General features: G+C 39.6%; 1 protein-coding gene across 2 annotated transcripts in view; it reads right to left on the bottom strand.

The window, feature by feature from the left end:
• Positions 1–20933: 20933 nt before the first annotated feature.
• The window catches only part of PLEKHS1 (pleckstrin homology domain containing S1), a 14648-nt gene continuing 8956 nt past the window's right edge, over positions 20934–26625 (bottom strand). Inside the window, exons 8-11 of one of the 2 annotated variants that reach the window (XM_012555153.1) lie at positions 25755–25961; positions 24368–24469; positions 22575–22710; positions 20934–21113 (exon numbers count right to left, since the gene is read on the bottom strand). In XM_012555153.1, coding sequence (XP_012410607.1) covers positions 20934–21113; positions 22575–22710; positions 24368–24469; positions 25755–25961 — 625 coding nt within the window. The remainder of the gene's footprint in view (positions 21114–22574; positions 22711–24367; positions 24470–25754; positions 25962–26625) is intronic. The other variant, XM_023729891.1, reaches the window with a different exon arrangement.

Here is a 26625-nt window from a genome sequence, read left to right as displayed (position 1 = left end):
CTTGGCCAGGTGGCCGGATTATCCCCATAATGAAAACCCATGCTGCTGGGTCTTCTCTGCCGTGAGCTCAATGTGTAGGAGCTTCCAGAAGATGATTATAAATGACCCACAGAGGACAGGGGAGGGAAGTGAGGGTCTTGGGGAGAGGATCATCACCTAACAGCGTGGTAAAAGTTCAAACATCTGGTGCACCTGAAAAGTGGGCATCTGGGAACAACCCAAGGCAAAAAAAAAAAAGCCACAAAACAAACAATAACAGCAAAGTCCTATGCTTTTCGTTTCATATTTCTCAATGACTCACCTGTTAAGCTTTGTTTTTCATGGATAGAGTAGAATGAAGAAATTCCTGTGTATATTTAAACTTAAACCAAATCAAGTCTATCAAAAATATGATCATTAAAAATAAACAATTGAGATGAAAGATTGAAAATTCAAAGAAGAAAACAGTTAATAATAGTTTTTTGTTTGTTTGTTTCTTAGTGTCTGGAGTTAGTTTTTTAATGGCCAATAATCCACTCTGAGTGGATTAAATGAATATTTTTATGTAGAAATGAATTGGATAGAAAAAACATTCTATGAGGCTTCTGTACTAGAAGAGAGGTTGATGAACGGGAGACACAGGGGAAAGGACAGTACCCAGACACAAATCAAAATGGAAGCCACTGATTACTACAGTGTGGCCTCTTGGGAGAAAGGAAATAAAAGTTTTATGAAAAGCCGTTTACCATAGCCAGAGGCTCAGGAGTCAAAAAGCCTGGGTTGCAATTCTTGCAACTTACTATCAAGTTATCTAACCTCTCTAAGCCTTAGTTCCTTTTTCTATAAAGTGGGCTGATTTTCAGTCCTCACTTCATGGATGGTTGTGAATTTTAAATGAGAAAGCACATACTAGGTGCTTAGCACAGAGCTGGTGTAGTCAGCATTCTAGAATGTTTGCTCTAGTCCTCTCCAGCCATGCTCTGACTTCACAGAACATCATCACAAAGGCCCCTCTGAGCATTCATCTTGAGGAATCCTGCAGTGTTTAGTTTGTCCCCATATGGCAGCCCCTCCCCAGGCCTTCAGCTGCAGCTCCTACCCCTCTCTAATGGGTCTTGGGCATAGAACTGAAACTGCCTAAAAGGCCCTAAGTACGTTAGGGTTTGTAGAGTTCGGTTTGCACACCCTTTCTGAGGAACTTTATATTTTCTTGGCATTTATTTTTAGTTGTAGTACTTTGAGCTCATGCTGTCAGAAAACTCCACAAGGACAACTTTCCTATAGTGTAAATGATGGTTGGATCCCATAATCATTTAAGCATGATTTCCTGGTTCTCTTGCCTATGTTGAAAGTTTTCTATTCTGATTCTGGCCACTCTCAGAACTCAGTGAGCTCTTCTGCCTTTTCTCTTTACTAGCTTGACATTACACTTCTAGGAAAAACTTACTGTGATCCACAAATGGGGAGATTTCACTTCTGGATCATTTGTAAAAGTCTGACTAATTCTACCACAGATCTCTGAGAGATCACTAATATTTGCAGTTTTCTCTCCAGAGGAGAATCATACATTTATCCTTTGCTTGAGTTTCCAATTCTTCTGGTCTGGAATTATGTTTTTTTTAGATACGAAATCCATGGGCCTGAGTTAATTTGTGTGTTAGCTTTAGATGGTTATTTCACCCTGTATCAGAGATTTGAGTTTCGTGTGATCAGATTTTGGCTCCTAAGACTCATCACTGGGGATAAGTTGCAGTCCTCAAATTGGAGAAACCAAGTCTTCCTTGGTCCCCAAGAACAAACCTTATGTGAGCTGTGTCACTAATGCTCCTCAAGCTGGGCGTTGTGCCAACACATAGTGCTGGGTCTTGTGGTAGGGGAGATGTGAATTACAATTCTAGTAGTCTCACTGACTTTGCTGCTTCAGGGATATTTTTGTCATGAATCAAGCAAATTAGGTGAAACTGACATTTAACTTCATACACCTCAAGTGCCTGAAGTCACTACCTTATTCAAGAATTATTTTGCAAAGCTGTCTTTCTGTTCTGGCCTTTGAAATATTAATCATGCCTTAGATATGTGCTTCCCAATGTACCTTAGAAAGAGGAAATAGCAGGGGAAACTTTACTTATATTAAGTTTGGCTGTTCCTGTGATGAAGTGAACAAGTGTGGCCATTCTGCATTTTCAAAGCCAAGATTGAATTCGGCAGCGTTCTTGGTACTGTTTCGTTCTGCCTCCAAATTCCAATACTATGAATGAAAGCCAAGCTTTTCTTGGATTAAAAATACATAATGGACAGTAAATATCCCTCTTGCTTATCTAATGCTTTATTATTTGCAAATCCCTGTCCCGCTCATCTCACCTTACCCAAACCCAGACCAAGATGTGCAGACGTCCTGGGAGCCCTTACTCAGAGTTTTGGTAAACCAGTTCTTCCTTTTTAAGAACTAGGACTAGTCTGGCTGAGAAAGTTTCTGGAGGCAGGTTGAAGTAGAAGGACCTCCACACTTTCCCATTATATCCTGATATTCCTCCTAAATTCTACGACTTCTGCTGTTGTGTTTTCTACTGAGACTTGGAACCTAGTGTCCTCGTACCATAGAGATCTGCAGGGAGCTGGGGGAGAAGAATGACTCCACACTTTTTGTTCCTTCCTCTCAATGGCAGCCTTTCAAGTATTTGCATTCAAGTCATCAGATCTTCTTCATGTTTCTTACTGATTCCTCCAACAAATCTGGGAGTTAGGAGTCTTAGGTTCAAGTTCTCATTTTGCGAGTAACCGAGAAAACTTGGGAAGTCTTTCAAACTTTCTGAGGTCTTTCACCCTCACTCTCTAGGTGAGTGTTAGATCAGATGACCTCCCACCCTCCTTCCAAGCCCAGCACTCTATGTATTATGAAATATCTTTGAGTATCTACTAAAAATGAGATATACAGGAAGCTTTGAAGAGGGACACAAAAGAAAGTTAAGGCACACAAACAGGAGTCAAGTTTTATTGATACAAGGCTATGTGTTATGAAATGCCCAAGCAGCTGACTGCTGAGGTTCGTGGTTTTGATTGCAAAGCTTGAAAATAATACTGAATATAGTTTGTAAACAAATCTGTGAGCTCTTGAGAGGCCAAATATTATCAGGAGTCTTTTGCAATTTGTTGGAGTAGGGACAGACATCTGCAAATTGTAGCTATTTACATAGATGAAATATAATACTTCGTGGGGATTATACTGCATCTCAGTAAAAATGAAATGTCCAGTCACCATATTGTAAATTTTAATTCCAACCGGAATCTTTATTAAGCCTTTTGAGACTTGAGGACCTGGGGATATAAACATTTTAAAGCTTGGTTTTTCTCCAGAAGTCAGCATCTCAAATGGAGCAGTTCTCTTTCTAGTTGCTGAGAAGATCGTGTCCTATTTTAGTCATATTTAAGTCACTTTAATTAAACATTCAACTCTTTTTTTAGTTAGTTCTTGAGACATCAAGAAAAAGTCAAGGCATGTACAGATATTTAGAACAATGTCTGCATTTTTGGTGAGAGTTCTTAACCATGTTTCATCCCCTAGCCAAGGTAGACAGGGTCCTCATCAGTATAGGGCTCAACACATGGTGGGCCCTCAAAAAATGACTGCTGAGGAATTAACCTTGAAATTCCAATATACCCTAAAGCTAACTTTATATAGAGAAAATAATGAAGACTTGTGTACTTAAAAAATTTAAAAATGGTTTGAGTTCCATTGTTTTTCCATCTAAATCCCATTTTACAAATGAGGAAACTGAGGTTTGGAGAGCTTAACTTGCTCAAGATCACATTGTCATGACATCCTGATTCCTCCACCTTTACCTTTAAATTCAATCGTTCTCTCCAAAGACCTGATGGTTTGAGATATGGATACATACGGATATAGATATAAATATAGATTTCTCCCAACAACTTTCCATTTTCGAGGCAAAGAAGTCCTTGAGAAAGAAAAATATTTTTTTCTTTCTCTTCACCCCTCTTCCATTTATCAGGCTTTCATATACTTGCCTTAGTTGTATGCATTGAACTTTCCAAATATCAGGCTCCAAGTATAAATTTGAGCGATTTCCAAAACACATAACCTTGCTAATAATTTTTAAGGAGCCTTTCAACCTTTAAAGATTCCTTTTGGAGCCCAACGTGCATTGAGCCGGCTTCTTAACCAGGGCTGGAGTCTGGCCTGTTTTTTTTTTTCTTTCCTTCTACTGCTACCTACTGGTAGAAGTTCTGCCATGGCATCTTCCAGGACATCATTCCTACACCTAAATCAGTGATTCTCAAACCCGGCTGTATGTAAGAATCATCTGGGGTGTTTTCAAAAGTATTGCTACCGAAATCCAGCCTCCAGAGATTCTGATTCATTTTGGTCTGGGGAAGGTTATGTATTGGTACTTTCTGAAAAGTTTACCAGAGGATTCTAATATGTAGCCAGAGTGGAGAACCACTGACCTAAACAATAAAATCTCACCAGTGCAGTTAATGGGAAGCTTATTGCAACTGTGAAAAATCTACACTCAATTTTGTCATATCTAGACCATTTCTCCAATTCATTTCATACCCTTACCATAACTCATTTCAACTCTATTATTATGGATTAAGAAAAATTGAAATAAATTATTTTCTCTGCAAGCTTTCAGGATTTTTCTCATGACTAAATAGGAATTCAGCCTAAAATAAGTCAAATTTATTATTTTTACCACATTTCATATTATAAGCTAAGTTATAAATGAATACTAAAAATAAAGTGAGTTATGAAAAATGTATAATTCATAAAGAAGTAGGCTTGCATTTCATATTAATGTTCTCGTAAACATAGCAGTCCTTTACCACAAGAGCTCCATGTTAGACTAAGAAATCAGAGGCTTTCTTACTTTTTTAAACAGGTGGCTTGAAACAGCAATTTATTTGAGATTGGATTCATGTTCAGTCATGAGGAAAACTGAAAATTTGTAGGAGAAAATAATATAAGCTCTAAACATACACACAAATCATGTATTAAAAAAAAAACCCACCAAACCCGTTGCCATCCAGTCGATTCCAACTCGTAGCGACCCTATAGGACAGAGTAGAACTGCCCTATAGGGTTTCCAAGGAGTGGCTGGTGGATTCGAACTGCTGACATTTTGGTTAGCAGCGGAGCTCTTAACCACTGGGCCACCAGGGTTCCAAATCATGTATAAAACCCGTTGCTGTCAAGTTGATTCCGACTCAAATATTTTTCATAAATTACAAATGTATGGGGATAAAGGTTTGATTTTCATGGAACTGAATTTAACAAATGATCCAAAGAATATGTATTACAATCAGTAAACATTCTTGTGTTTCCAGAAGATATTCTGTAGGCCTGTAGGTTGGGAAGAAGCCCCATACCCTGGCCACCCCCGCAACCTTAAATGCCCAAGGGAAAACATGAAGTGCTTATTCTCATAGACCCTCAGTATTGTTGGGATGCTTTGCATCTTGTTGGGATGGAATGTCAGAGAGACATCCTATCGTTATCTGCACCTGAGCGGCCTTAACCCCTCTGGCCTGCTGGGCTCCCTGATACTAGGGGGAAAACTGCAGCTGTGGCATTTTCTCCTTAACTTGTGTGAGCTTTCTGGAAAACAAACAATTCACCTGATATCTTTGGGCCTCCAGACCTTCTCTTAGCTTTTAAAATTTAAGAATACACAAGAATTTCAGAATCTCATTAAGTAATCTTTTCCCAGTCTGGTGGAGGGGAATTGTCACTATTAGCCTCAATGAAAATTTCTGTTGGAAAAAAATATATATGTATTGTACAATGTAATCTAACCCATTCCCTAACAAGATAGGGTCTGAAATTTTCACAAAATTAAAAAGATTTCCGGTAAATATAATTCTTCCAAAATGTGAAAAAGAGGCAGAGTAATTCCGTTGTTTTTGGTCTTATTGCCTGATTTCAACCTGATTTAAGTTTTGAAAATATTGTGCAATGATGTATTTTTATGGCTGAAGAATGAGCTAGAAAAATAGACGTGATCTTGGAATAATTTGAAAACAATCCACTATCCCAATCCTTTGACCTCATTTTATTTAGAGGATTAAATTATAGTCCTGTGAATTTCACAATATTATAAATTTGGATTTAGCCAAGATTCCAATTCTGATCATTCAAAACAGATCTAAGGAGGATAATGTGATTTTTAATTGCTGTTAAAAATCGTTGCTGTGCTCTTTACTACTGGAAAGTAAACAGTTCTAAATTTCTGAGATTAGTATCAATATCAACCAAACCATTATCACTAAAATGATTTGTTTAATCTGGTTCTATTTTCTGCTCACTGAGATTGAGTCTACTTGATTTGAACATCATCAGATTGCTGGGAGTTTTAAAATGGGGAAGGGGTGGGGAACTAGGGAACATGTCACTTATCTAAGGTTGTACAGTGAGTCAGTGGTTAAGATCGGACTAAATCCAGATCTTTTGCTGTTCACCAGCACTCCCCTGCCTTGGAAACCCACTTGTGAGTTCATTGGTGCTAGCTTAGTTATCTAGTGCTACTGTAACAAAAATACCATAAATGGGTGGCTTTAACAAACAGAAAAATTTATTTTCTCACAGTTTAGGAAGCTAGAAGTCTGAATTCAGGGTGTGGGCTCTAGGGGAACACAGGCTCTCTTTCTCTGTCAGCTCTGGAGGAAGGTCCTTGTCTCTTTGAGCTTCTGCTCCTGGGCAATCTTCATGTGGCTTGGCATCTCTCTTTCCCTATCTCTGCTCCCTAGCTTGCTTGTTTAATCTCTTTAATATCTCAAAAGAGGTTGACTCAAGATACTCCGTACACTAATCTGGCCTCATTAACATAACACCCACAACCCATTCCCAAGTGGGATTATAACCATAGGCATTGAGGTTAGGATTTACAACACATATTTTGGGGGGACACATTTAATCCATAACAAGTGCCTTTACCCTCTTTTTAGTTCTGTTGCTGCAAGCCTCTGTGGGTTTTTAAAATTTTCTTGGTTTTTCTAAATGGTGCACTTTATCACTTGAATGTTAAATTCCCAAGTTCTTTATAGCCAAAAGATATTGCTGGGAAATGTCCGATCCATTCCAACTACTTGCATAAATGCAGCAAAATTATGAAGTGAAAAATATTTGGGGCCTTCACAAGGATACACATGTGGGATTGCTATTTCTCAGGACAAAAACAAGTTATTCAAGAGACTAATTTGTCAAAAAGAGAAAGCCAAGATTATGCTGGCATCAGAAACCACCACCCAGCAAGACTCAAGATCTTTGGAATAACAGAAAATACACAGAAGGGTTTTTGATGTTGTCAGCATATTAAGTATATTTCCCCAGAATTTAAATGATTAATTTAAAGATATATACTTAATTGATACCATAGTTATACTTAAGTACACTATTTATTTAAGTTAAGGGTATAATTAACATCAACAGTAACCAATATGAATATTATTATTAAGAACAGTTTATTTTCAACTTGATGTCAGTCAATAAAAATTTCTCCTAAGAGAAAATTGGCAGAAAATATCCAGACCATATCAAGTTTGTATGGAAAGCATATCTATTATTATAATTCCTATGCTTGAATTGCTGTCGGCCATTTGGCTAAGATCAAGTGTAATTTCTATGCTTGGGGTGATTATGTTACAAAAAAATATATATAAGCGTCATTAAGGCAACAATTTTTGCCTCTTTTATCCATTACTATAGTTCTAGTGCCTTGAGTAGTACCTGGCATATAACAAGGGCTAGAAATATTTGTTGAACAAATGATTTTTCTTAAGTGGGTATCAGTTGCCTAGCAAGTAGCTAGGACTAAAAATTTGGAGGATTTACCAAGGTTAAACAACAACAACAACACAAAAACCCAAACCCTTTGCCGTCGAGTTGATTCAGACTCATAGTGACCCTGTAGGATGGAGTAGAACTTCCCCATAGGGTTTCCATGGCTGTAGTTTCCAAGGCTGTAATCTTTACGGAAGCTAACTGCAACATGTTTTTCCCAGAGCTGCTGGTGGGTGGAACTGCTGACCTTTCGGTTAGCAGCTGAGACCTTTAACCACTGCACCACCAGGGCTGCTCCTTACCAAGGTTAAAGGGCGTTTAATATTTAGATCATATTCCCTTTTTCAAGTTGAGTTTGGTCATTAATTTTGGTGTAAGAAAAGGATTTTGGCTTTGACATTAATTTGTATTTTCTAAACCTTAAGCACATAGATATGCAGTCATGTACTCAGCTTAACAATTTGCAGTGCCCAAGATAGCAGTAGGAAGGAAGGTTATAACTAATCTATGTTTCTATCATCAGGGTGTCTTGCACATAGTAGGAAGTCATATATGTTTATACAGTAGCACTGGACTATACAACTTAAGTTTCTGTGTAGTTCTCTATTTTTCTTGGCAAATGTTAATCTAGGAAAAAATCGACATAAGGACTGAACACATAGACATACTGATATTCACTCTTGCTGCAATGATTAAATTTGGTTTTATTTCCAGACCTGAAGTGAAAAGCAGTTAACATATGGGAAAATGCTACCCAACTCCTCTCCAGCTACCAGTCATTTTCAAAGAAATTGCTATCCACATAATCTTCCAAGTGGATTTACCATGCATTTATGCTGCATTGAGATACTTTGGTTAGTAAACATTTCAATGTGAAGCCCCTTCAAAGGCCAGGTAGGTTGACGCCGACTGGCAAAGTTTGCTCTATACTGCCTCTGCCTAACCAGGACTCACGTCCCACAGTTAGGGAAGTTTGTGGCTGAATTTTCACTTGAGGGCACCAGGGGGAGTTGGGCACTCAAGGAGAAAGTATAACGAGCGTACTTCCTCACCTCTTCTTTACACCTTCTCTGAGGGTACATATTGCTCAGAGTGAGTGTAGTGATTATTAAATGCCAATTTTCAACACACTTTACTTCCTGTCCAAATGGTCATTTTCATGTCTAGAGTCATGGGATCCAGAATTTTCCCAACTGAAAAGCCTTACATTTTTGCTAGGTTTTCATTTTGGTCTTTAACAATTGACATCCTAGAAAAGCCAATGCAGTGTGTAACAGTAGCAGCTCCACCTGATGGTCGCTGAGTCTTTAAGTGATTACCTCCTACCACACACTCTAAACACAAACCCTCCAAGTGCTGGCAGTTCCAACCTTGAGGGCCCAACACTGATGCCATAAAGTTGAGTGGTAAATTGACTGGTTCTTTGCAGTTGTAGATAAATAAAAGCAGATGTGGACACTTCAAACATCAGTGGTCATTTAAAGAATAGTTCTTTCTGCACCTAAAAGGATCCAGTGACCAAAGTCCTTAGTTTAAAGCCGAAACACTTTCAGACCACTGAAGCCACGTAGTCACAGTATTTGGATGTTCTGTTTTGCAGAGGTCAGTGACTTCACAGATCATGTCATTTCTATATTAGAGGTCTAGCTTTAAATTTTTTAATTGCTTGGCTATAGAACCAAACCCTCCAGTTTAGAAACTCTCTGATATGATGACCTATAGAAAGAGTCATATTAGTAAAAGGATTCAAAGAGATGAGAAGTTTAAAAGCCCGAGAGAAAGAGACAGAGGGAGAAAAATATCAATAGACATGTGAGAAAATTATGAAACCACAACAGTGACAGAAATGATGACAATTATAATAAAATTATGAATGCTTGGTTAAGCATAATGGAATTAAAAGAAATCTAGACTACAAAACAAAGACCTTGTCATGGTTTGAATTATGTCCCCCCAAAAACCTGTGTTTCAATTTGACTGGGCCATGATTCCCAGAATTGTGTGGTTGGCCTCCATTTTGTGATTGTAATTTTATGTTAAAGAGGATTCGGGTGGGATTGTAACACCACCCTTACGCAGGTCACATCCTTGATCCAATGTAAAGGGAGTTTCCCTAGGGTGTGGCCTGCACCACCTTTTACCTTACAAGAGATAGAAGGAAAGGGAAGCAAGCAGAGAGTTGGGGACGTCATACCACCAAGAAAGCAGTGCCAGGAGCAGAGTGCGTCCTTTGGGCCCGGGGTCCCTGCACAGAGAAGCTCCTAGTCCGGGGGAACATTGATGAGAAGGCTGACAGAGGGAGAAAGCATTTCCCTGGAGCTGACGCCCTGAGTTTGGACTTTAAGCCTACTTTACTGTGAAGAAATAAATTTCTCTTTGTTAAAGTCATCCACTTGTGGTATTTCTGTTAGAGCAGCACTAGATGAGTAAGATAGACCTCAAAGAACTGTGTCCCTCTCTAGAGAATCCTTGGGAAATGTGTCTATGTAAAGTACTTCATGTGGCTGCCATCTGTTAGATGGAATTAAGGAAATAAATCTGCTTACTCATTGACCAGCCCATCTCTCATTGTTGTTTTTTCTAACATGGAATAATGGACAAATCATTAAGTGAAAAAGGATATAGGTATTAACTTACAAAAGGGGAAGAAAGTCAGGATAATTTTCAAAAGGGAATAAAAGTAGGTACTGGCTGGAAACCAGCTTGGTTTTAATGTCGACATCAGGATGTAGCAAACAAAAAATAAAACCTGTTGAGATTGGCAAAAATGAAATGATACGGTGAATACCCAGAAAAGGTCAAATGAAAATGAGCTGGGTTTGTTGCTCCACCAAAGGGTAGGATGAGATTTAAGAATCTGTGGGAGGCATCTTTAAGGTATTGCATCTCTCAATATTTTGTGGGAAATGTTAGTTTACAGAGACTGATAATCCCAGTGACTGTAGAGGCCTGCTAGTTTTCCACATTCCTCTCCATAACCCTTCCCCAACATGTACTGTCTCTCCTGATTAGTCAAGATCATGGAGTCAGAATCCTGGTTCTACAACTTAATAATTGCAACCCTGGGCAAATCGCTTAACCTCTCTGATCCTTAGCTTCCCCATCAGCAAAATTTGAAGAATCAAACTTCTAACTTCATAAGATTGTTGTGAGAATTAAATAAAATAATGCTTACAAAGTGCTTAGCACACTTCCTGTTGATTAATAAGCACCCAGTAAGTGGTGGCTTTAATTGTCATTGTTTATTAGAGTAGCCTCTTTACTCTCATGCTAATTTCAGGGTCATTTTTCTCCCTTTGCTCAATCTACTTTCTCCCTTGTCTTTCTAAATGTTATTCGTCTTTTCAGTCCCAATTTAAGGCCCACCTGTTCCAAGGAGACTTCTCTGACTACGTTACCCTTTATTCGTGTTCTTTTCCTATCAATTCCTGTATCACTTACGGTGGATCTTAGCGCTTAAAGGCATATTTCCTCATGTTCAACAATATTTGTTTTATGATTATTACTCATATCTTCCCAAGTGGATTTAGGGTTAGAAGATTCTTTAAAAGATTACTTTGTCTTTTGTCAAAAAAAAAAAAAGGTAGAATTCCCATTTTACAGATGCAGCGACTGAGGCCCACAGAGGTTAAGTGAATGTTCTAGGCCCAAGGTAGAACAGCAGTTAAGTGGTAAATCATCAAGACTACAAAGGCTGTGCTTTGAACTTTGAAGCCAAGCCAACAGAGGTTTGAATCTATGAGTTTGGGGCAGTTTCTTAACCTCTCTGAGCTTCGCTTTCCTCACCTGTAAAATGAGGTTGATAAATATTTACCTTGAAGAGTTATTGAGAAAATTAAACGGAATAGCGTATATAAAGCTCCTAGTGCAGTGTCTAGTGTTTTTGAGTAGATGGTCAAAAAGTATTAGACACTTTTCCATTCCTTTCTACATCTTTAAAAATAAAGAAGGAATCTTATATAGCTTCTATGCCCCGACCCTGTATTAACCAGCACTGAATAAATAGTGTATTGACTCAAGAGCAAAGTGGAGAATCTTTATTAGATTCTACCATCCCTAGAGTGTCTGGACCATACAGCCCTAAAAACTCATCTACGTAACCAGAACCAGTGGAGACTTGGTGCACTGTGGACACTGAAGCTGCACAGTGAAAATTCTGCTTCGTGGAATTGTAACCTCATATTTCATTTTAATTTGATACATATTTATTATTATTGTTATTCTGAGCACTCTTAAAGACCCTAGCAATGTAAAAGTGATCAAGACTTGGCTTTGCCCTCAAAGAACCCACAGACTTGTGTGGAATAACTGATACATTGACAAATAACCTTAATAGATTTACATGCTACAGAGGAAATATATACAAAGTGATGTGAGAGCACAGATGGGGTCAATGAATTCTGCCAGGGGAAAGGAAAGCAAAGAGTATAGAGAAAGGTGACTCTTGAGCTGGACCTTGTGGGTCAAGTATATAAGTAAATGCTATATTAAAAGTATTCAAAGCACTATGATTTGCTGTACCCTTACTTTTCCTTTAATTCCTATACCACAGAAAGTGAGTCAGGCAATTCTGATGTGGTTTGAATGATCTGAACTAGTTGTCTACACGCTTAAATTCAGCAAATCAGGAGAGAAGTTTGGGGGTAGGGGACAAAGTGTGGCTATGAAATGCCTGGAAGATAATGACTAACTGGCAAATGCCTAACAGCCGACATAAGATCGTTTGAAGGAAAGCATCTTTCCTAAACCAATGGCGACAGTAGTATCAAGTCTATTTCAATAGCTGAGTAAATAAATACCACATTAAAAATGTTCACAGCACTGCCTAAGAAATCCCAAACCCAGCTCAAGTTTGGCTTGCATAAACTGGGAGGAATCCTGGCAGAATATGTTGCAGTTTCACCCACTTTGTTTGGAAGTGTGAGATATTAATGAAAGGAAAGCTAGACTACAGCATCCAGGCTGGTTCGAGCTGGCAGCATCTTGCTAGCCATCTGTAATGGGTTAAGACCAATTTCTTCCTTTATCTCCCTCTGCGTAAGGTCAAGCCCTACTTCTCCTCCCCTTAGCTCATTGCTAGAGCTTCTTATCTCCTAGCTAGGGACCCCATGATTTGGTCATTATTCAGGCCTTGCAAAGACCTTCTTTACAACAGGGCCAAATTTTGTGTGACAAAATAATGGGATTGCAAGACAGCCTATGAGAAGTCAGGGTTGGACTACATATAAGGCAAAAAGCGTCAAGGGGATCACCTTTCTTTGGACCCCAGGAAAATCCTGCCTGTCCTGCATGTGAGTTAGAAAAAATAGTAATTATGTTCTCTCAGAGTTCCTGGAAGAAGACTTGGAGGAGAGAACATAATTTCTAGGATATATTAGCCAGCAGTAGCTAATGAGAAACTGAGAAATGTGTTGTTTCTCTTTGGCACTTTCTTGGTATCTCCTCTTTTTCTGTAGTCTAGCATTGTATATTATAGACCCTGAGCACCATCTTCTTACCATCCTTCTGCATTAAGTATAGACTTAGATAGTCATTTACATCTTAGTATAAATGAGCTTTTAAGTGGACCACTTTGTCCTTAGAGTACTTTTATTTTAAGATTTGATGGTAATAAGAATTACTACCCACACTTCAAACCTTGAACCAAAACTAACCCCTAAGGTCAGCTTGTAGCTAAAAAACAAATAGGCTCAAAAAATAATGAATATCAAGTGTAAGTCTGTGCTCCTTTCAAAAATCATCGATATGGAAAAAATAGTCAACAATTGCTTTAAAACAAAGATGAGAATGTAAGGGACAGGGCAACTAGATTAATGGAAATGAAACAACCAGAATGGAAATAAGAAGAATGTTCATGCATTGTGAAGAATGTAACCAATGTCACTGAGCAACTAGTGTAGAAATTGTTGAATGGAAAACCTAAACTGCTGTGTAAACCGTCACAGAAAACACAATAAAATATTATTAAGAAGGAAAAAAAAAAAAAGAATTACCACCTACAAAGGAGTTAAAAATTTTCGTTGATCAGGTAGTCAACAGTTTCTTACCTAGGAATACTCTTGCCAGCTTCACATGAAATGATGTTACAGAGAAGGTTGCTTAATCAGTCCTTGGGGAAGGCTGCTCCTGCTTTTGTTCTTCATCAGCTATAAAGGATATCTGTCTCCAGTGTGGTGGGGCTTGCCTTAATATCCAATTTCCTCAACCCAGTTTACAGTCTAACAGGGAAATTTTTCTTTTTAAATTGAGATATAATTCTCATACCATAAAATCTACCCTTTTAAAGTATACAATTCAGTGGTTTTTAATATATTCACAGTTGTGCAACCATCACCACTATGTAATTTCAGAACACCTTCATCACCTTGAAGAGAAACACTTTGCCCATTAGCAGTCACTCACTCCCCATTTCCTCCTTCCCCCGCCCCTGGCAACCACTAATCTACTTTCTGTTCCTATGGATTTGCCTATTCTTGACTTTTCATACAAATGGAATCATACAATATGTAGTTTTTCGTGTCTGGCTTCTTTCGCTTAGCATAATGTTTTCAAGGTTAATCCATGGGACAGCATGTATCAGCACTTCACTATTTTTATGCCTAAATAATATTCCATTGTATGAATATACCACATTTTGTTTATCTGTTCATCAGTTGATGAGTATTTGAGTTGTTTATGTCTTTTGGATATTATGAATCTATGCTGCTATGAACAGTTGTGTACAAGTTTTTATTTGGAAGTATGTTTCAATTCTATGAGGGAAATTCTTATCCCTTAGCAATTTTTATACCCATATCCTTAATTAGGCTGTTACCTCCCTGAGGATAGGGAACACATTTTATTAATATCACCAGTGCTTAGCACAGTGCTCTGAACCCAGGAGGTGCTCAAAAAACATGGATGGAGAGAATTCAAGGGGCTGAAATTGCATAACGATTAAGGAATTCTAAAGGACCCTTGAGAACTTCTTTGGCTCTACCAGTTGCATTCTGATAGCTGTGCAGTGGGTGGTTGGCCTGCTCTTTAAAATCAGGCAAAGGTTTCCTGGATTGGCTACTAGATGTTCTAGACAACACTCAGCACGTGAGGCTTGTTTAGGCCAAAGATTCAATTATTGCATTGACAGGTTTCAATTCTACTCATTCTTTAAAATATGTAATCTCACACACACACCAAATAATCACTCTTCCCATGAAGCTTTTCCCCAACCAACTAGATTGGACCAGTCTCTAAATCTTTTGTGCATATAACACTGATTTTACTACACCAAATGATTTAGGATAATCTGACTGTTTCGTAGTGTCTATGTAGATGTTTATATTACCCTCATTTGATGATAAGATTTGCAAAATCAAGGACTCTACATTACTCTTCTCCCTTCCAGAGGACCAGACTAATGCCTTCATCATTGGAGGTGTCCGATAATTGCTTGTTAACTTGAAGCCATGTGTCCATCTGAAAGAAGAGGTGTAAAACAAACTAGCCAGTTACAACAGGAGTCTCCATAGAGTTCCCCTGGTTCTTGGTCCGTAGGTTTGGACGTTTGTGGTTCTCCTAGGCTAGGGGCCCAGACAATGAATGAATGTTACTGAAATCAGAGATGTGTGAAGAAGCTGAGTTATTCCACACATTCCTTGTTTTCACTCAGAAAATACATTCCATGCTCATTCTTGTCTGCACCACCACTCCTTATTGAATTATCATCTTCCAGAACTCAAAATTGCTCCCTTTTCCAGGAAGCTTTCAGCAAGGTGTAGATTTAGGTTAGTGGTCTCCAAAGCCAGTCTTTCTGGGTTTAAATTTTGGCTCTGTCATGTTCTAGCCATGGCCTTGAGCAAGTTACGCAACTTCTTTTTGCTTTAGTTTCCCTATCTGAAAAATGGAATATTAATAGTCCTAGCCTTACAGACAGTGCTGTTGTGGGGATTCAGTGGAATGTTTGGAATAGTACCCGGCACATAGAAGGAGCTCAGTGAATGTTAGTCGTGATTACCATTCCATTCCACCGCATTCTCCTTCCTTTCTGAAGTCCCCAGTCACCACCCAGTCTGGTAGTTGTGCTCGAATCTTTTCTTGTAATTGTCTGTGGCCCGAAATCACTTTTCGGGCAGTCTCACCTATCCAGAACACACTTGAGAACTATGAGGCAAACAGACACCACCATGAACATTACCACCAAGGTAACTGAGCACTCAAGATCAGTGCCACAATATGAAAGCTCATGAACTTTACTCATAAACCATTTAGACTCACTCATAGTCTATTACTCTTAGTGTGTGTATAGTTAGAAAATGCTGCATCATCTGCTCTCCCAGCCTACAGCATAAACAAAAGTAGTCCAGGATCATTTGGTTTAGAGGAAAACAGTCCTCCATATCTCAGTACTCTTTAGGAAATACTTACCATGTGGTGAAATAACACCCATAACAATGTACCTGAGTAAGAAGAATTTAAGAAGGTATGCGAGTGCTTACAAATTTTGAAAAGGTTATGATTAAAATACTTTTTTAAATTAAACTTTTAGAGAATAGACTCTTCCCAGATGACCACAGATACACCAGGGCTAAATAAGAGAAAAACAAGATAAGTCAGAGATGCTTCATTTTCTCTTCCTCACCATGTGCTATGCTCTTTTCAGAGAGTTTTTGATCTACTTCTTCAGTGTTCCTGAAACACCTCTCCAGTCAATGCTGACTACTTCATAAAAACCTGTTAACTGCTATGAAAAAAGCTTACATTAAAAATGACCGTGGCTTGCTTTGCAAGTTAATTGGATCTGATCCTCATACCAGAGTCATTGATATGACTATTTTATTTGCAAATATTGTCAGAATAGAATGATGTTCATGAATTAGTATTTAAATTTTTTTTATTGCGATAAAAAATATATATGACAAAACAGTTGTCATTTTAACCATGCAATTCAGTGACATTAATTACATTCACCACGTTGTGCAACCATTATTAATTAGTATTTAAATGAAATTTAGTGATTCTTTCATTGTATATTACTGGGCACTTATTACGAGCCGAGAATGGCATTTGTGTGCCAGGGATATGGTGGTGAACAGGGTGATGTGAACTGTTTCCCTTACGGGTTTAACATTCTACAATAGCATGGAAATATTCTATATCTGCACCATCCAAGTCCAATATGGTGGCACTAACCCCATGGGGCTACTGAACATTGCAAACGTGGCCATTGCAATGGAGAAACTGAACTGTAAACTTTATTTAGTTTTATTGAATTTAAATTTGAATAGCCTCATGTGGCTAGTGGCTCCTGTATTAGATGGCACAGCTTTAGAGTCTAGTGCTATGTGTGCATGTTTCACTTAGACCTTTTGTTTTCCAGAAATATCCATGTAGAATTGATATTGAGAATGACCCTGACATCCTGCCAGATCCTTGATCATTACGCAAAGACTTTATTAACTCGGACATTTTAAAGAGCTTTTAAAATGAAACACATTTCTTGCATATTCACAAGTCCAACTTCACTAAAGAACTCTGAGTTAATCCGAGTTCTGGAAGCACTGTCACTTTGAGCCTGTTTATGATATTTCAAATTCTCCTTATCATCCCAAGGGAAAGTCACTTGGCACTAGAGCTGAAGAGAAATAGGGGAGGACATTGTGGCACTTCAGCTTCTCAGTTTACTAAAAAATTATTGTTGCTTCCCTCTGTGTCACATGTATATCTAAATCTACATCTATGCACACATAGGTACATATATGTAAGCATACAGTGGTTTCACTCTCTGTTTACGTAAAGGTGAATGCCTCCTGGAATCCACACTAACATGTCAACAGTTTCAAGTGGGATGGATATATTTAGGCCTGCACATTCATTGCCTATCTTACCAGCTGCTATTTAGATGTCATTCTGAATAGTCTGGATCTTCAGCAGAGAGAATAAAGGGGGAACTTATAGACTCCCTGCGAGGCCTGTTCTGGAGGCGTGAGACAACAACCAGTAGGAAGAGGGAGCAGGCTGGAGAGGTAGGCACCTCCAATTCATTGCTGAGAAGTTCAAGTGTAGAAAAAGTGTTGACCTGGGAGCGAGGCAGACATGGGCTAGGGAAGCCCAGTCGAGTCTCTCCACGTTACTGGGCTGCGGTTTCTTCCCCAGCAACACTGAAGAGCTGCACTGCCTTCAGGCCTAGGACGAGATGGCTAAGAATAGCTCTAGTCTATTGTCATTATGAATAGGGTCATAGTCGCAGTGATAACTGAGCTAATCACTCTGTACTCCCCATCCCCACCTTCACCTCCCCTTGCCTTGTTCATCCACACGAACTGGGCTTGAATGAACATTAAGTGCAGTTCTGGAAGGGGAAAGGTCACAAATAGCATTATGCACGGTGGGTGGGTGTGGATGTGGCTGTGAGTGGGTAGAGTGTGAGGAGGGTCCTTCTTTCCCTCTTGGCTTGGGTGAAATTAGTCATGTATGAGTCACAATCTTTTCATTAGCTCTAGTAGGGGGTGGTGACTGGCCTCACCTCTCAGCAGGCTGTCTTACAGCCCCCTTAGCTATGTAAAAGGAGAGGACCCCAGAAGCTGGGATCTGGGATAAGTGCCATGATTACTAGGCTTCTGGGCCAGCTCAGTTTTGAGCTTTTCTTGGGGCTACTACCATTATTAGGAGACCAGTCTTTGGGTCAGTATCCTGGGAAAGTGTGGCCTCCCAGCTCCAGCTCTAGAAAAGGTGAAGCACAGAAGAATGAAAGAGGTGATGAAGCGTGGCCCGCAGAAGTGTCTTTGTCTGAAGCCAGAACCTCCCAGGTTCTTTTTCCACTCCAACACTTTCTGCACCTCAACTGCCTAATGGCCATGGCAGCATCGAGTCAGAAGTATTATTCCGTTCACTGGTTATGGCATGCCTAGAAGTCGCAGAGAAGAATGAGTGAACTCCAGGTTTCTCCTCTTAGGAACATGATTCTTTTTTTTTTTTTTTTTAGGGAGATGGGGGTGGATAGTAATTGGTCCCTTTCAGAATCTGTTGAAAACTATGGACCCTCTTCCCTCAAAAACACCCATGTACAAATTCCATGCTCTTTGGTCTTTCAAAAGACTCAAGTGCCTCTCCATGCAACCCCTAGATGATGCTTTGCAACATATGTTCCCTGGTCCACCTGCATTAGAATCACCTGGGGGTGGGGGAAGGTGGTGATCATTAGAATGAAGATTCCAGGGCCCCACACCAGACTTACTGAATCAGACTCTTTAGGTTAAGAGGACCTTGGAATCTGCTGAGACATCCTTTTGAAAATAAACCCTGGTGTGGGAGAAGTCCCGAGAGCAGGGTTCTCATAACAAGGATTCTAGATGATTCTGCTGCAGGCAGAAAATTCTGGCATTAAGAGAGGGCCAGGAGCAGGCTCTATACTTTCATGGTGGTATACTGGAAAGAGCATGGGATTAGGAGCCAGGAGTCCTGTGTTCTTGTCTTAGCACTGCTGTGAGCCATGTAAATGATTTAACTCCTTAGGTCTCAGGCTCTTCTTCAGCTCAGTGAGGGGGTTATAGGACCTGGAGGCTCAACTTTGCTATCTCTCATTCTAGGTTTCTTTACTGGCATTACAGTGCCGAGGATCTTTGGGCCTCAGAGAGGTGTATCTTCTATATTTTTGATTGCCAGATGGTTTTACATTAATGATTTTTTATTTCCTTCACTGAACTGGCTTGGTTTCTAACTTGTGAAATTAACAACAACAAAAACTTTATTTTCGAGACTTTTATTTTTCTTTATAAAAGTGACATATGCTCATCGCAAAAAAAAAAAAAAGCAAACATTACATAAATGTCTCTCCCCATGACCAACTCCAGTCCTACCTCTCAGAGATGATTCCTATTAACAATTTGATATGTGTTCTTCTAGACTTAAAAAAAAAATAAAAAAATAAAAAGCATCTTCTGCTGCAGCAGGAGAATGGCTAACATTTATTAAGTGCTTATTAAGAGCTCAGGCTGCTAAACAAAAGGTCAAAAGTTCGAATCCATGAGCTGCTCCTTGGAAACCCTATGGGGCAGTTCTAACTCTGTCCTATATATAGGGTTGCTGTGAGTTGGAATAGACTCAACAGAAATGGGTTTTGCTTTTTTATTACATAGCAGGCAATGGGCTAAATGCTGGACATACATCATCCATTTAAACCTCACAACAACTCTATGAGATATAGGACAAAGTAGAACTGCCCCATAGAGTTTCCAAGGAATGGCTGGTGGATTCAAACTGCTGACCTTTTGGTTAGCATCTGAGCTCTTAACCACTGTGCCACTACTGCTCCATATGAGGTATTAGGGGTGAGGAAATTTTATATATATATATACATATACATAAACACCAATAATTTGGCAAAAACGGGATGATATTTTACCTACTACACTGCAGTGGTTTTCCTGTGCAAAATGAGGACATGTTAAAATATGATTTCTGAAGCCTGCTTTTGCTCTAACATTCCCTGATATAATTAGTGCTTTAGCTCTCTACCTTATTTTTTCCTATTTATGAGGAAAAATTCTGATTCTCTTAGTCTTCCAGGATCAATTAGTTGATGCATTTAAAGACCTTTCAAACTTAGAAGTGCTAAGTGGTTCCTTCATTACTTGTGGAGCAAGCAAATCTGTGCTGGAGATGTCTCAAACTGCTTTTTCTAAAGTAGTTACTGGGTCCTTAAGAAAAACAAGATAAATATCGAATCCAAGAGGCCACTCTGTCTCAGCATTGTGGACATAGGGATGATGGAGCAGGAGGTGCTTGGGAAGGGCCATATGGTATCACATCTCTCTTGGGGATCTGTCTTCCTGGAATGAGTATTTCCAACTGTAGGTTCCCTAACAAAGAAGGGATTGTGTGGCTCACGACCTTAGCAGAACACACTGCATTTTAGATGAGGGACTTAATCTATGCTTGTGGTGTTTGGGCCAAAATCTGAGATAATAAGGCCTTACATCACTGTGATCTATAGTCATATCCCACTTAACCCTTTCAACCTCCCTAATACTATAGCCAGAGGGGGGATGGTTATCCCATTGTCAGGATGGAAATGCAGAAATTCAGAGAGGTGTGCCCATGTCACACAGCAGCAAGAGGCAGAGCCTGGTACAGAGTTGCGGTCTCCATCCCCGCTCCACTGTGGTGGGTCATTGGGATGTTACTCTCCACTTCTTTTCTCCTGGCCCTTTCTGATGGCTGGACTCCTCTTTATTGCCCTCTTTGATCCAGGATTATCCGAATGAAAAGGTGCATCACCCTGGTATTTTAATGGGCACACACAGGCAATAGCATGGAATTTCTCCGAATTTGGGATCCGGCCAATGGTGAGTTTTACTTTCTAAAACAAGAAATAAGAAAATTAAATGACTAAAGATTATCCTTCGGTGTGTTTATTCTTAGTCTGTTCTCATTCACACTCTCTGAAGCTGTTTTTGAAGAACATCCTTTGATGAACTACAATATATGAAGCCTGGGGTGACTTGTGTAGACGATGGGCTATATTGTAACTAGCATTTAACACACCTCTTTCACCCACTAATCTGTGAGCTCTTTGAGCTTAGGCTGAGGCCACTTTTGTAGCTCTAGAACCTTCCAGCATAGAGTAGATGTTCAGTAAATGGTGAATGAATGATACCTAGTTTTAGTCCTTGCTCTGCCACTAATTAGTTATACGTCTTAAGAACTCACTCATCCTTATTGGGTTTCCCCATTTGCATAATAGCAATAGTACAATTTGTCTAACCAACAAGGTTATTGTGTGATGCAAAAGAGATACCAAAACCCAAACCCATTGCTGTTGAGTTGTTTCTGACTGATTATGACCATACAGGACAGGGTAGAACTGCCCCATAGAGTTCCAAGGCTGTAATCTTTACAGACGCAGATTGCCACATCTTTCTCCCACAGAGCAGCTGGTGGGTTCAAACCGCTGACCTTTTGGTTAGCAGCTAAGTGCTGTAACCACAGTGCCACCAGGGCTTCTTGCAAAAGAGATAAGACATATAAAATCATAAATTCTCAGAGCTGGAAGGAAATTGGGAGAGCATCTAGTATAGTGATTCTCTAAAATTTTAAGCCAAGGAACAGTTTCTTCAAAGAAAGCTAACAGGAAATCCCACTGTATAAGACAAATGATAAATGTGCACTGCTGTAGTTGAAGCCCTGGCTCCCCTATCTCCCCCTGCCCCAGAGGCCCAAGAACTACAGTTTATAAACCAACTCTTTCACTTTAGAAAGAAGAAACTGAAGCTCAGGGGAGGGAAATGATTTACCCAAAGAGCAGCTGGTGGATTCAAACTGCCGACCTTTTGGTTAGCAGCCAAGCTCTTAACTACTTGTGCCACCAGGGCTCCAAGTATCTATAGTGATTACCTAATATGTGCCTGTCACTGTTGTAAGCACGTTACATATATTATCTCATTTAATACTCCAACAACTCTATGAGGTACTATCATAATCCCTAATTTTACAGAAGAGAAAACACCGAGGCCCAAATTTTTAAAGGAGCTGGGATTCAACCTGAGCCCGTTGGATTCCCCTGCAAGGTCTTTTTGCCACATCACGATGCTTCCGAAGTCCTCAACCCAGATGTTCTGTCTCCTCGCCCAGTGGGCTATCCAAATACTACTTTATATGAAGGAATTCTGAAAGAGCCCTACGATAACATTGTTATTTACACTTGGTGGCTGAGGAAGAGGCCCATAGGTATTCAGAGTACTGTTCAAACACCATCTAAGATCTTGATCTTGTTCCTTCTGGCCCTGACTTGCCCTGGCCAGGGCTGGTAGGCAGGACTCACCTCCTTTTGGATAGACCGGCTGAGAAACAAGGAGACTTCCTCCAAGCTCTGGGGCTTCAGGTCATTCACGGCCAAAAGGTGATCTCCATGGCAAAATAAGCATCCCAGCCGTGGGGGGCCTACCCATTGGGCCACACTGCAATGGATACAGCAGCGAGCACAAGTATGAGACCACAGGGCATGGATGGGGTCATGCAGGCTCCGCACTCTGTCTATCCCATTGTTGCTGCTATCACCGGTTTCCTCAGCTAAGCTGTACCCCATCTGAAATAGACTGCCTCTTTTTTCTGTCTGGAATATCCTTTCCACTACCACTCCTTTTGGAGCCTGATCATTCCTCCAAAGCTCAGCTCAAATCATACCACTTTTATGAAACCCTCCTACCATCCACTTCCTCTGCTGTAATTAATCTCCTCTGCCCCTGTCCTTCTGTTGCACTGTGTGAGTACCTCATGTAAGTACTTTTAAATGTTAAGCATTTTATGTTTACTTATTTATGTGGCCATCTTTTCCACAGGCCATGAGGCCCTGGAAGTGCAGTGCCACCTTTTTTTTCTTTTTTTAAAAAAATCTTTATAATCCCATAGCTCCAAGTAAATGTTTGGTGGAAGTGAGCACATAATGATTACACAATGAATATTTAATAAACAAATAAATGAATTAGTAAATGAGCAAGTTCAGGCACAGAGAAGAAGTTCATGGTCCAGTTAAGTATTTCTTGAGCCTTAGATTGTGGGAAATTTGGAAAAATGGAGGATCGTGCTTCTTGTCCTCTTAGGACTTACAAGACAATTGGTAATGTTATGTCCCCCCAAAATATGTGTTGTAAATACTAACCTCTATGCCTGTGGTTATAATTCCATTTGAGAATGGGTTGTCCTTGTTATGTTAATGAAGCATTGTAGTGTAGGGTGTATTTTGACTCAATCTTTTTTGAGATATAAAGCTAGCAAGCAGAGATAGGGGAAGAGAGATGCCAAGCCACATGAAGACCACCCAGGAGGAGAAGCTCAAAGAGACAAGGCCCTTTCTCTAGAGCGACAGAGAGAAAGCCTTCCCCTAGAGCTGGCCCCCTGAATTCGGACTTCTAGCCTCTTACATAGTGAGAAAATAATTTGTTTGTTAAAGCTACCCACTTGTGGTATTTCTGTTATAACAGCACTAGATAACTAATACAGTTGTAACATATACTGTTACTTTATATTAATAGGGTCACTATGGGTCAGAACCGACTCGATGGCACGTAACAACAACTTTATGTTAAAAGGTTTTCTCCCCTTTAAAAACATGGTCTTCCACCAAAATGAATTGCCAACTCTTTAAGAGAATGCAGAACAAGTAGAAAATGATTAAGAATATTTTCTGCCACACAATCTTTTGTATCTGAGTTTCTGATCAGCAGAATTTTAGCTGGTTTTTGGAAGTCTTAGGCCCTAATATGCCTTCTCCTTTTTGATTTTTGATTTTTGTTGATTTCACCGGTTTCATTAATTCATCAAATACTCATTCTGCATTAATCGGGGATGGTTTCATTGGACCACATGTACTTTCTGCCCACTTCTTCTACTTTGAGAAATCAGAAATTTTCTGCTTTCTGGACTTTTGGGTCCTCCTATACCCACCCACCTCCTGGTTGGCCCCCTACGCAACAATATTCTTGTTTTTGCCAGCCTCAATGGAAGACCCTTTGTGACGACAGCAACACAATAGTCCATGCCATTAAATAGTGTTCAAGATAAACTCATGTCTTTCAACCCCATTTATAACCAATAGCACTCAAATCTCTGACCTACCATATCTGTCCAGCAGCTTCTATGAGAGCAAGGTAATTTATGACATCAGGAGGAGAAAGGAACACATCCAGTTTCTCTACTTGGCATTCATCAGGGATGTTACTATGAGATAAGACATTTGTAGAAGTCGTATCAGGCAACTGGCCCTGGGTCTGAACTATACTTTCTGAGGAGAGTTCTTTTTTTTCTCCTTAAATTGTGGTAAAATACAGACAACATAAAATTCGCCATTTTAACCATTTCCAAGTGTATGGTCCAGTGGCACTAATCATACTCCCAATGTTGTGCAACCGTCACCACTATTTGTTTCCAAAACTTTTTCACCACCCCAAACAGAAACCCTGTACCCGTTAAGCAATAACTCCCCATTTCCCTATTCCATGGTAACCACTAATCTACTTTTTGTCTCTATGTATTTTTCTATTCTAGATATTTCATATAAATGGGATCATATAATGTTTGTCCCTTCGTGTCTGGCTTATTTCACTCAGCAAGACATTTTCAAAGTTCATCGATGCATAGCATGTATTAAAATTTCATTCCTTTTTATGGCAAAATGTATTCTATTGTACATTTATACCACATTTTATTTACCCATTCATTTGTTGATAGACGCTTGGCTTGTTTCCACCTTTTGGCTATGGTGAATAGTGCTGCAATGAACATTGGTGTACAAGCATCTATTTGAGTCCCTGCTTTCAATTCTCTTGGGTATATACCCAGAAGTTGAATTGCTGAATTCTGAGTAAACTTTTGACCTCTTACATCTGAGATTGTATTACAATATTGGCCTAAACATTTACAGAAAATATGAATTTAAGTTACTGAAAAGCACTCATTATTGCCTTCACACCTTAGAATGTGGTAGTGGGTGGCAGACAATGGAAAGGAGGCAAAAATGGACTAAATTGACTATATAATATCAGGTCAACTTGCATATCTCTCTTATAGAAGATACTGAGAAGTATTAAAATTGAGAACAATTTCATCAAATGCTCTTGGTACCACCTAAAACCTTACACATTCCCCTCTAGTCTATAACCAAACCTCATGTGAATTTCATGCCTTATAAATTATGCTTACAGTAAAATCTGGGTGACATGCTACTCAGATCAGTTTGGATTCAAAGTTCTAGAACCTGAAAGACTAACCAAAGAAGAATTTTTAAAAATAGTTGAAAATGCTACCCACATCCCAAGGGATCACTTTGCTTCCAGCTCTGTTTTTCACTGTCCTTGGCAACAACCTCAGTGAAAGAGAGAAGCTGGTCACATTCCTGGCCTACTTGGAGATTTTTAGGAATGGCTTTAAAAATGTGAATACTCAGTAAAAAAGGAAGCGTGCCTTGCTCTTGGGGCCCATAAAGTTTTACAAATTAAAGCTTTACTTGATTAGTATAGACAATTGCACAACAGTTAGTGAGGCCGACCCCTTTTTGTCATTCGTGGTCTGTTTTTCTGAATTGGCAGGTGAGAGACACGAGTCATTTTCTGAGCCTTGTTCTTGCAGGTGAAGCCCCTCATGCTGGGTCTCTGCAAGGGCTTGGGATTCCTCTTTGCTCTCAGCAGACTGGTGGGGTGTCTCTTTGAAAACACTAGAATATAAAAAGTTAAAACAAACCTTTTTTTAACATGTCGACTTACAACTTTCCCCTGTGTGTGAATCAGAATTAAGGAGCTAACAACCATGTAAAAGCTAACAAGGTCTTGAAGTATGTCCAGCCATCAGAATCACAGCCACAGCAAAATCAAATCCAATAAACTTTCCATCTAAAAATGGATATGGAATGAAAATACATGGGGAGGGTTTGGAGGGCAGAAGTGAGTGTGAGAGACATAAATGCAAAATAGAAAATAGATTCCCCGGAGACCGAACATGTTCTGAGGATATTACCAATGGTTTTCTGTGGATGGGGAAACCATTGCTACTTTTTCTTATTTTGAGATTACTAACTAATGTGCTAAGTCTGGGGTCTTAAAAGCTTGTGAGCAGCCATCTAAGATACTCCATTGGTTTCACCCCTTCAGGAACAAGAGAAAATGAAGAGAACAGGATATAAGGAAAAGATTAGTCCAAAGGACTAACGGACCACAGCTACCACAGCCTCCACCAGACTGAGGCCAGTACAGCTAGATGGTACCCGGCTACCACCACTGATTGCTCTGACCGGGATCACAACAGAGGGTTCTGGACAGAGCTGGAGAAGGATGTAGAACAAAATTCTAACACACAAAAAAAGACCAGATTTACTGGCCTGA

This window comes from Trichechus manatus, unplaced genomic scaffold (assembly GCF_000243295.1).
Source record: "Trichechus manatus latirostris isolate Lorelei unplaced genomic scaffold, TriManLat1.0 scaffold00031, whole genome shotgun sequence".
Taxonomy (NCBI): Eukaryota; Metazoa; Chordata; class Mammalia; order Sirenia; family Trichechidae; genus Trichechus; species Trichechus manatus.
Note: the sequence above shows the minus strand (reverse complement) of the source record. Positions and strands in the feature narration are given on the sequence as shown.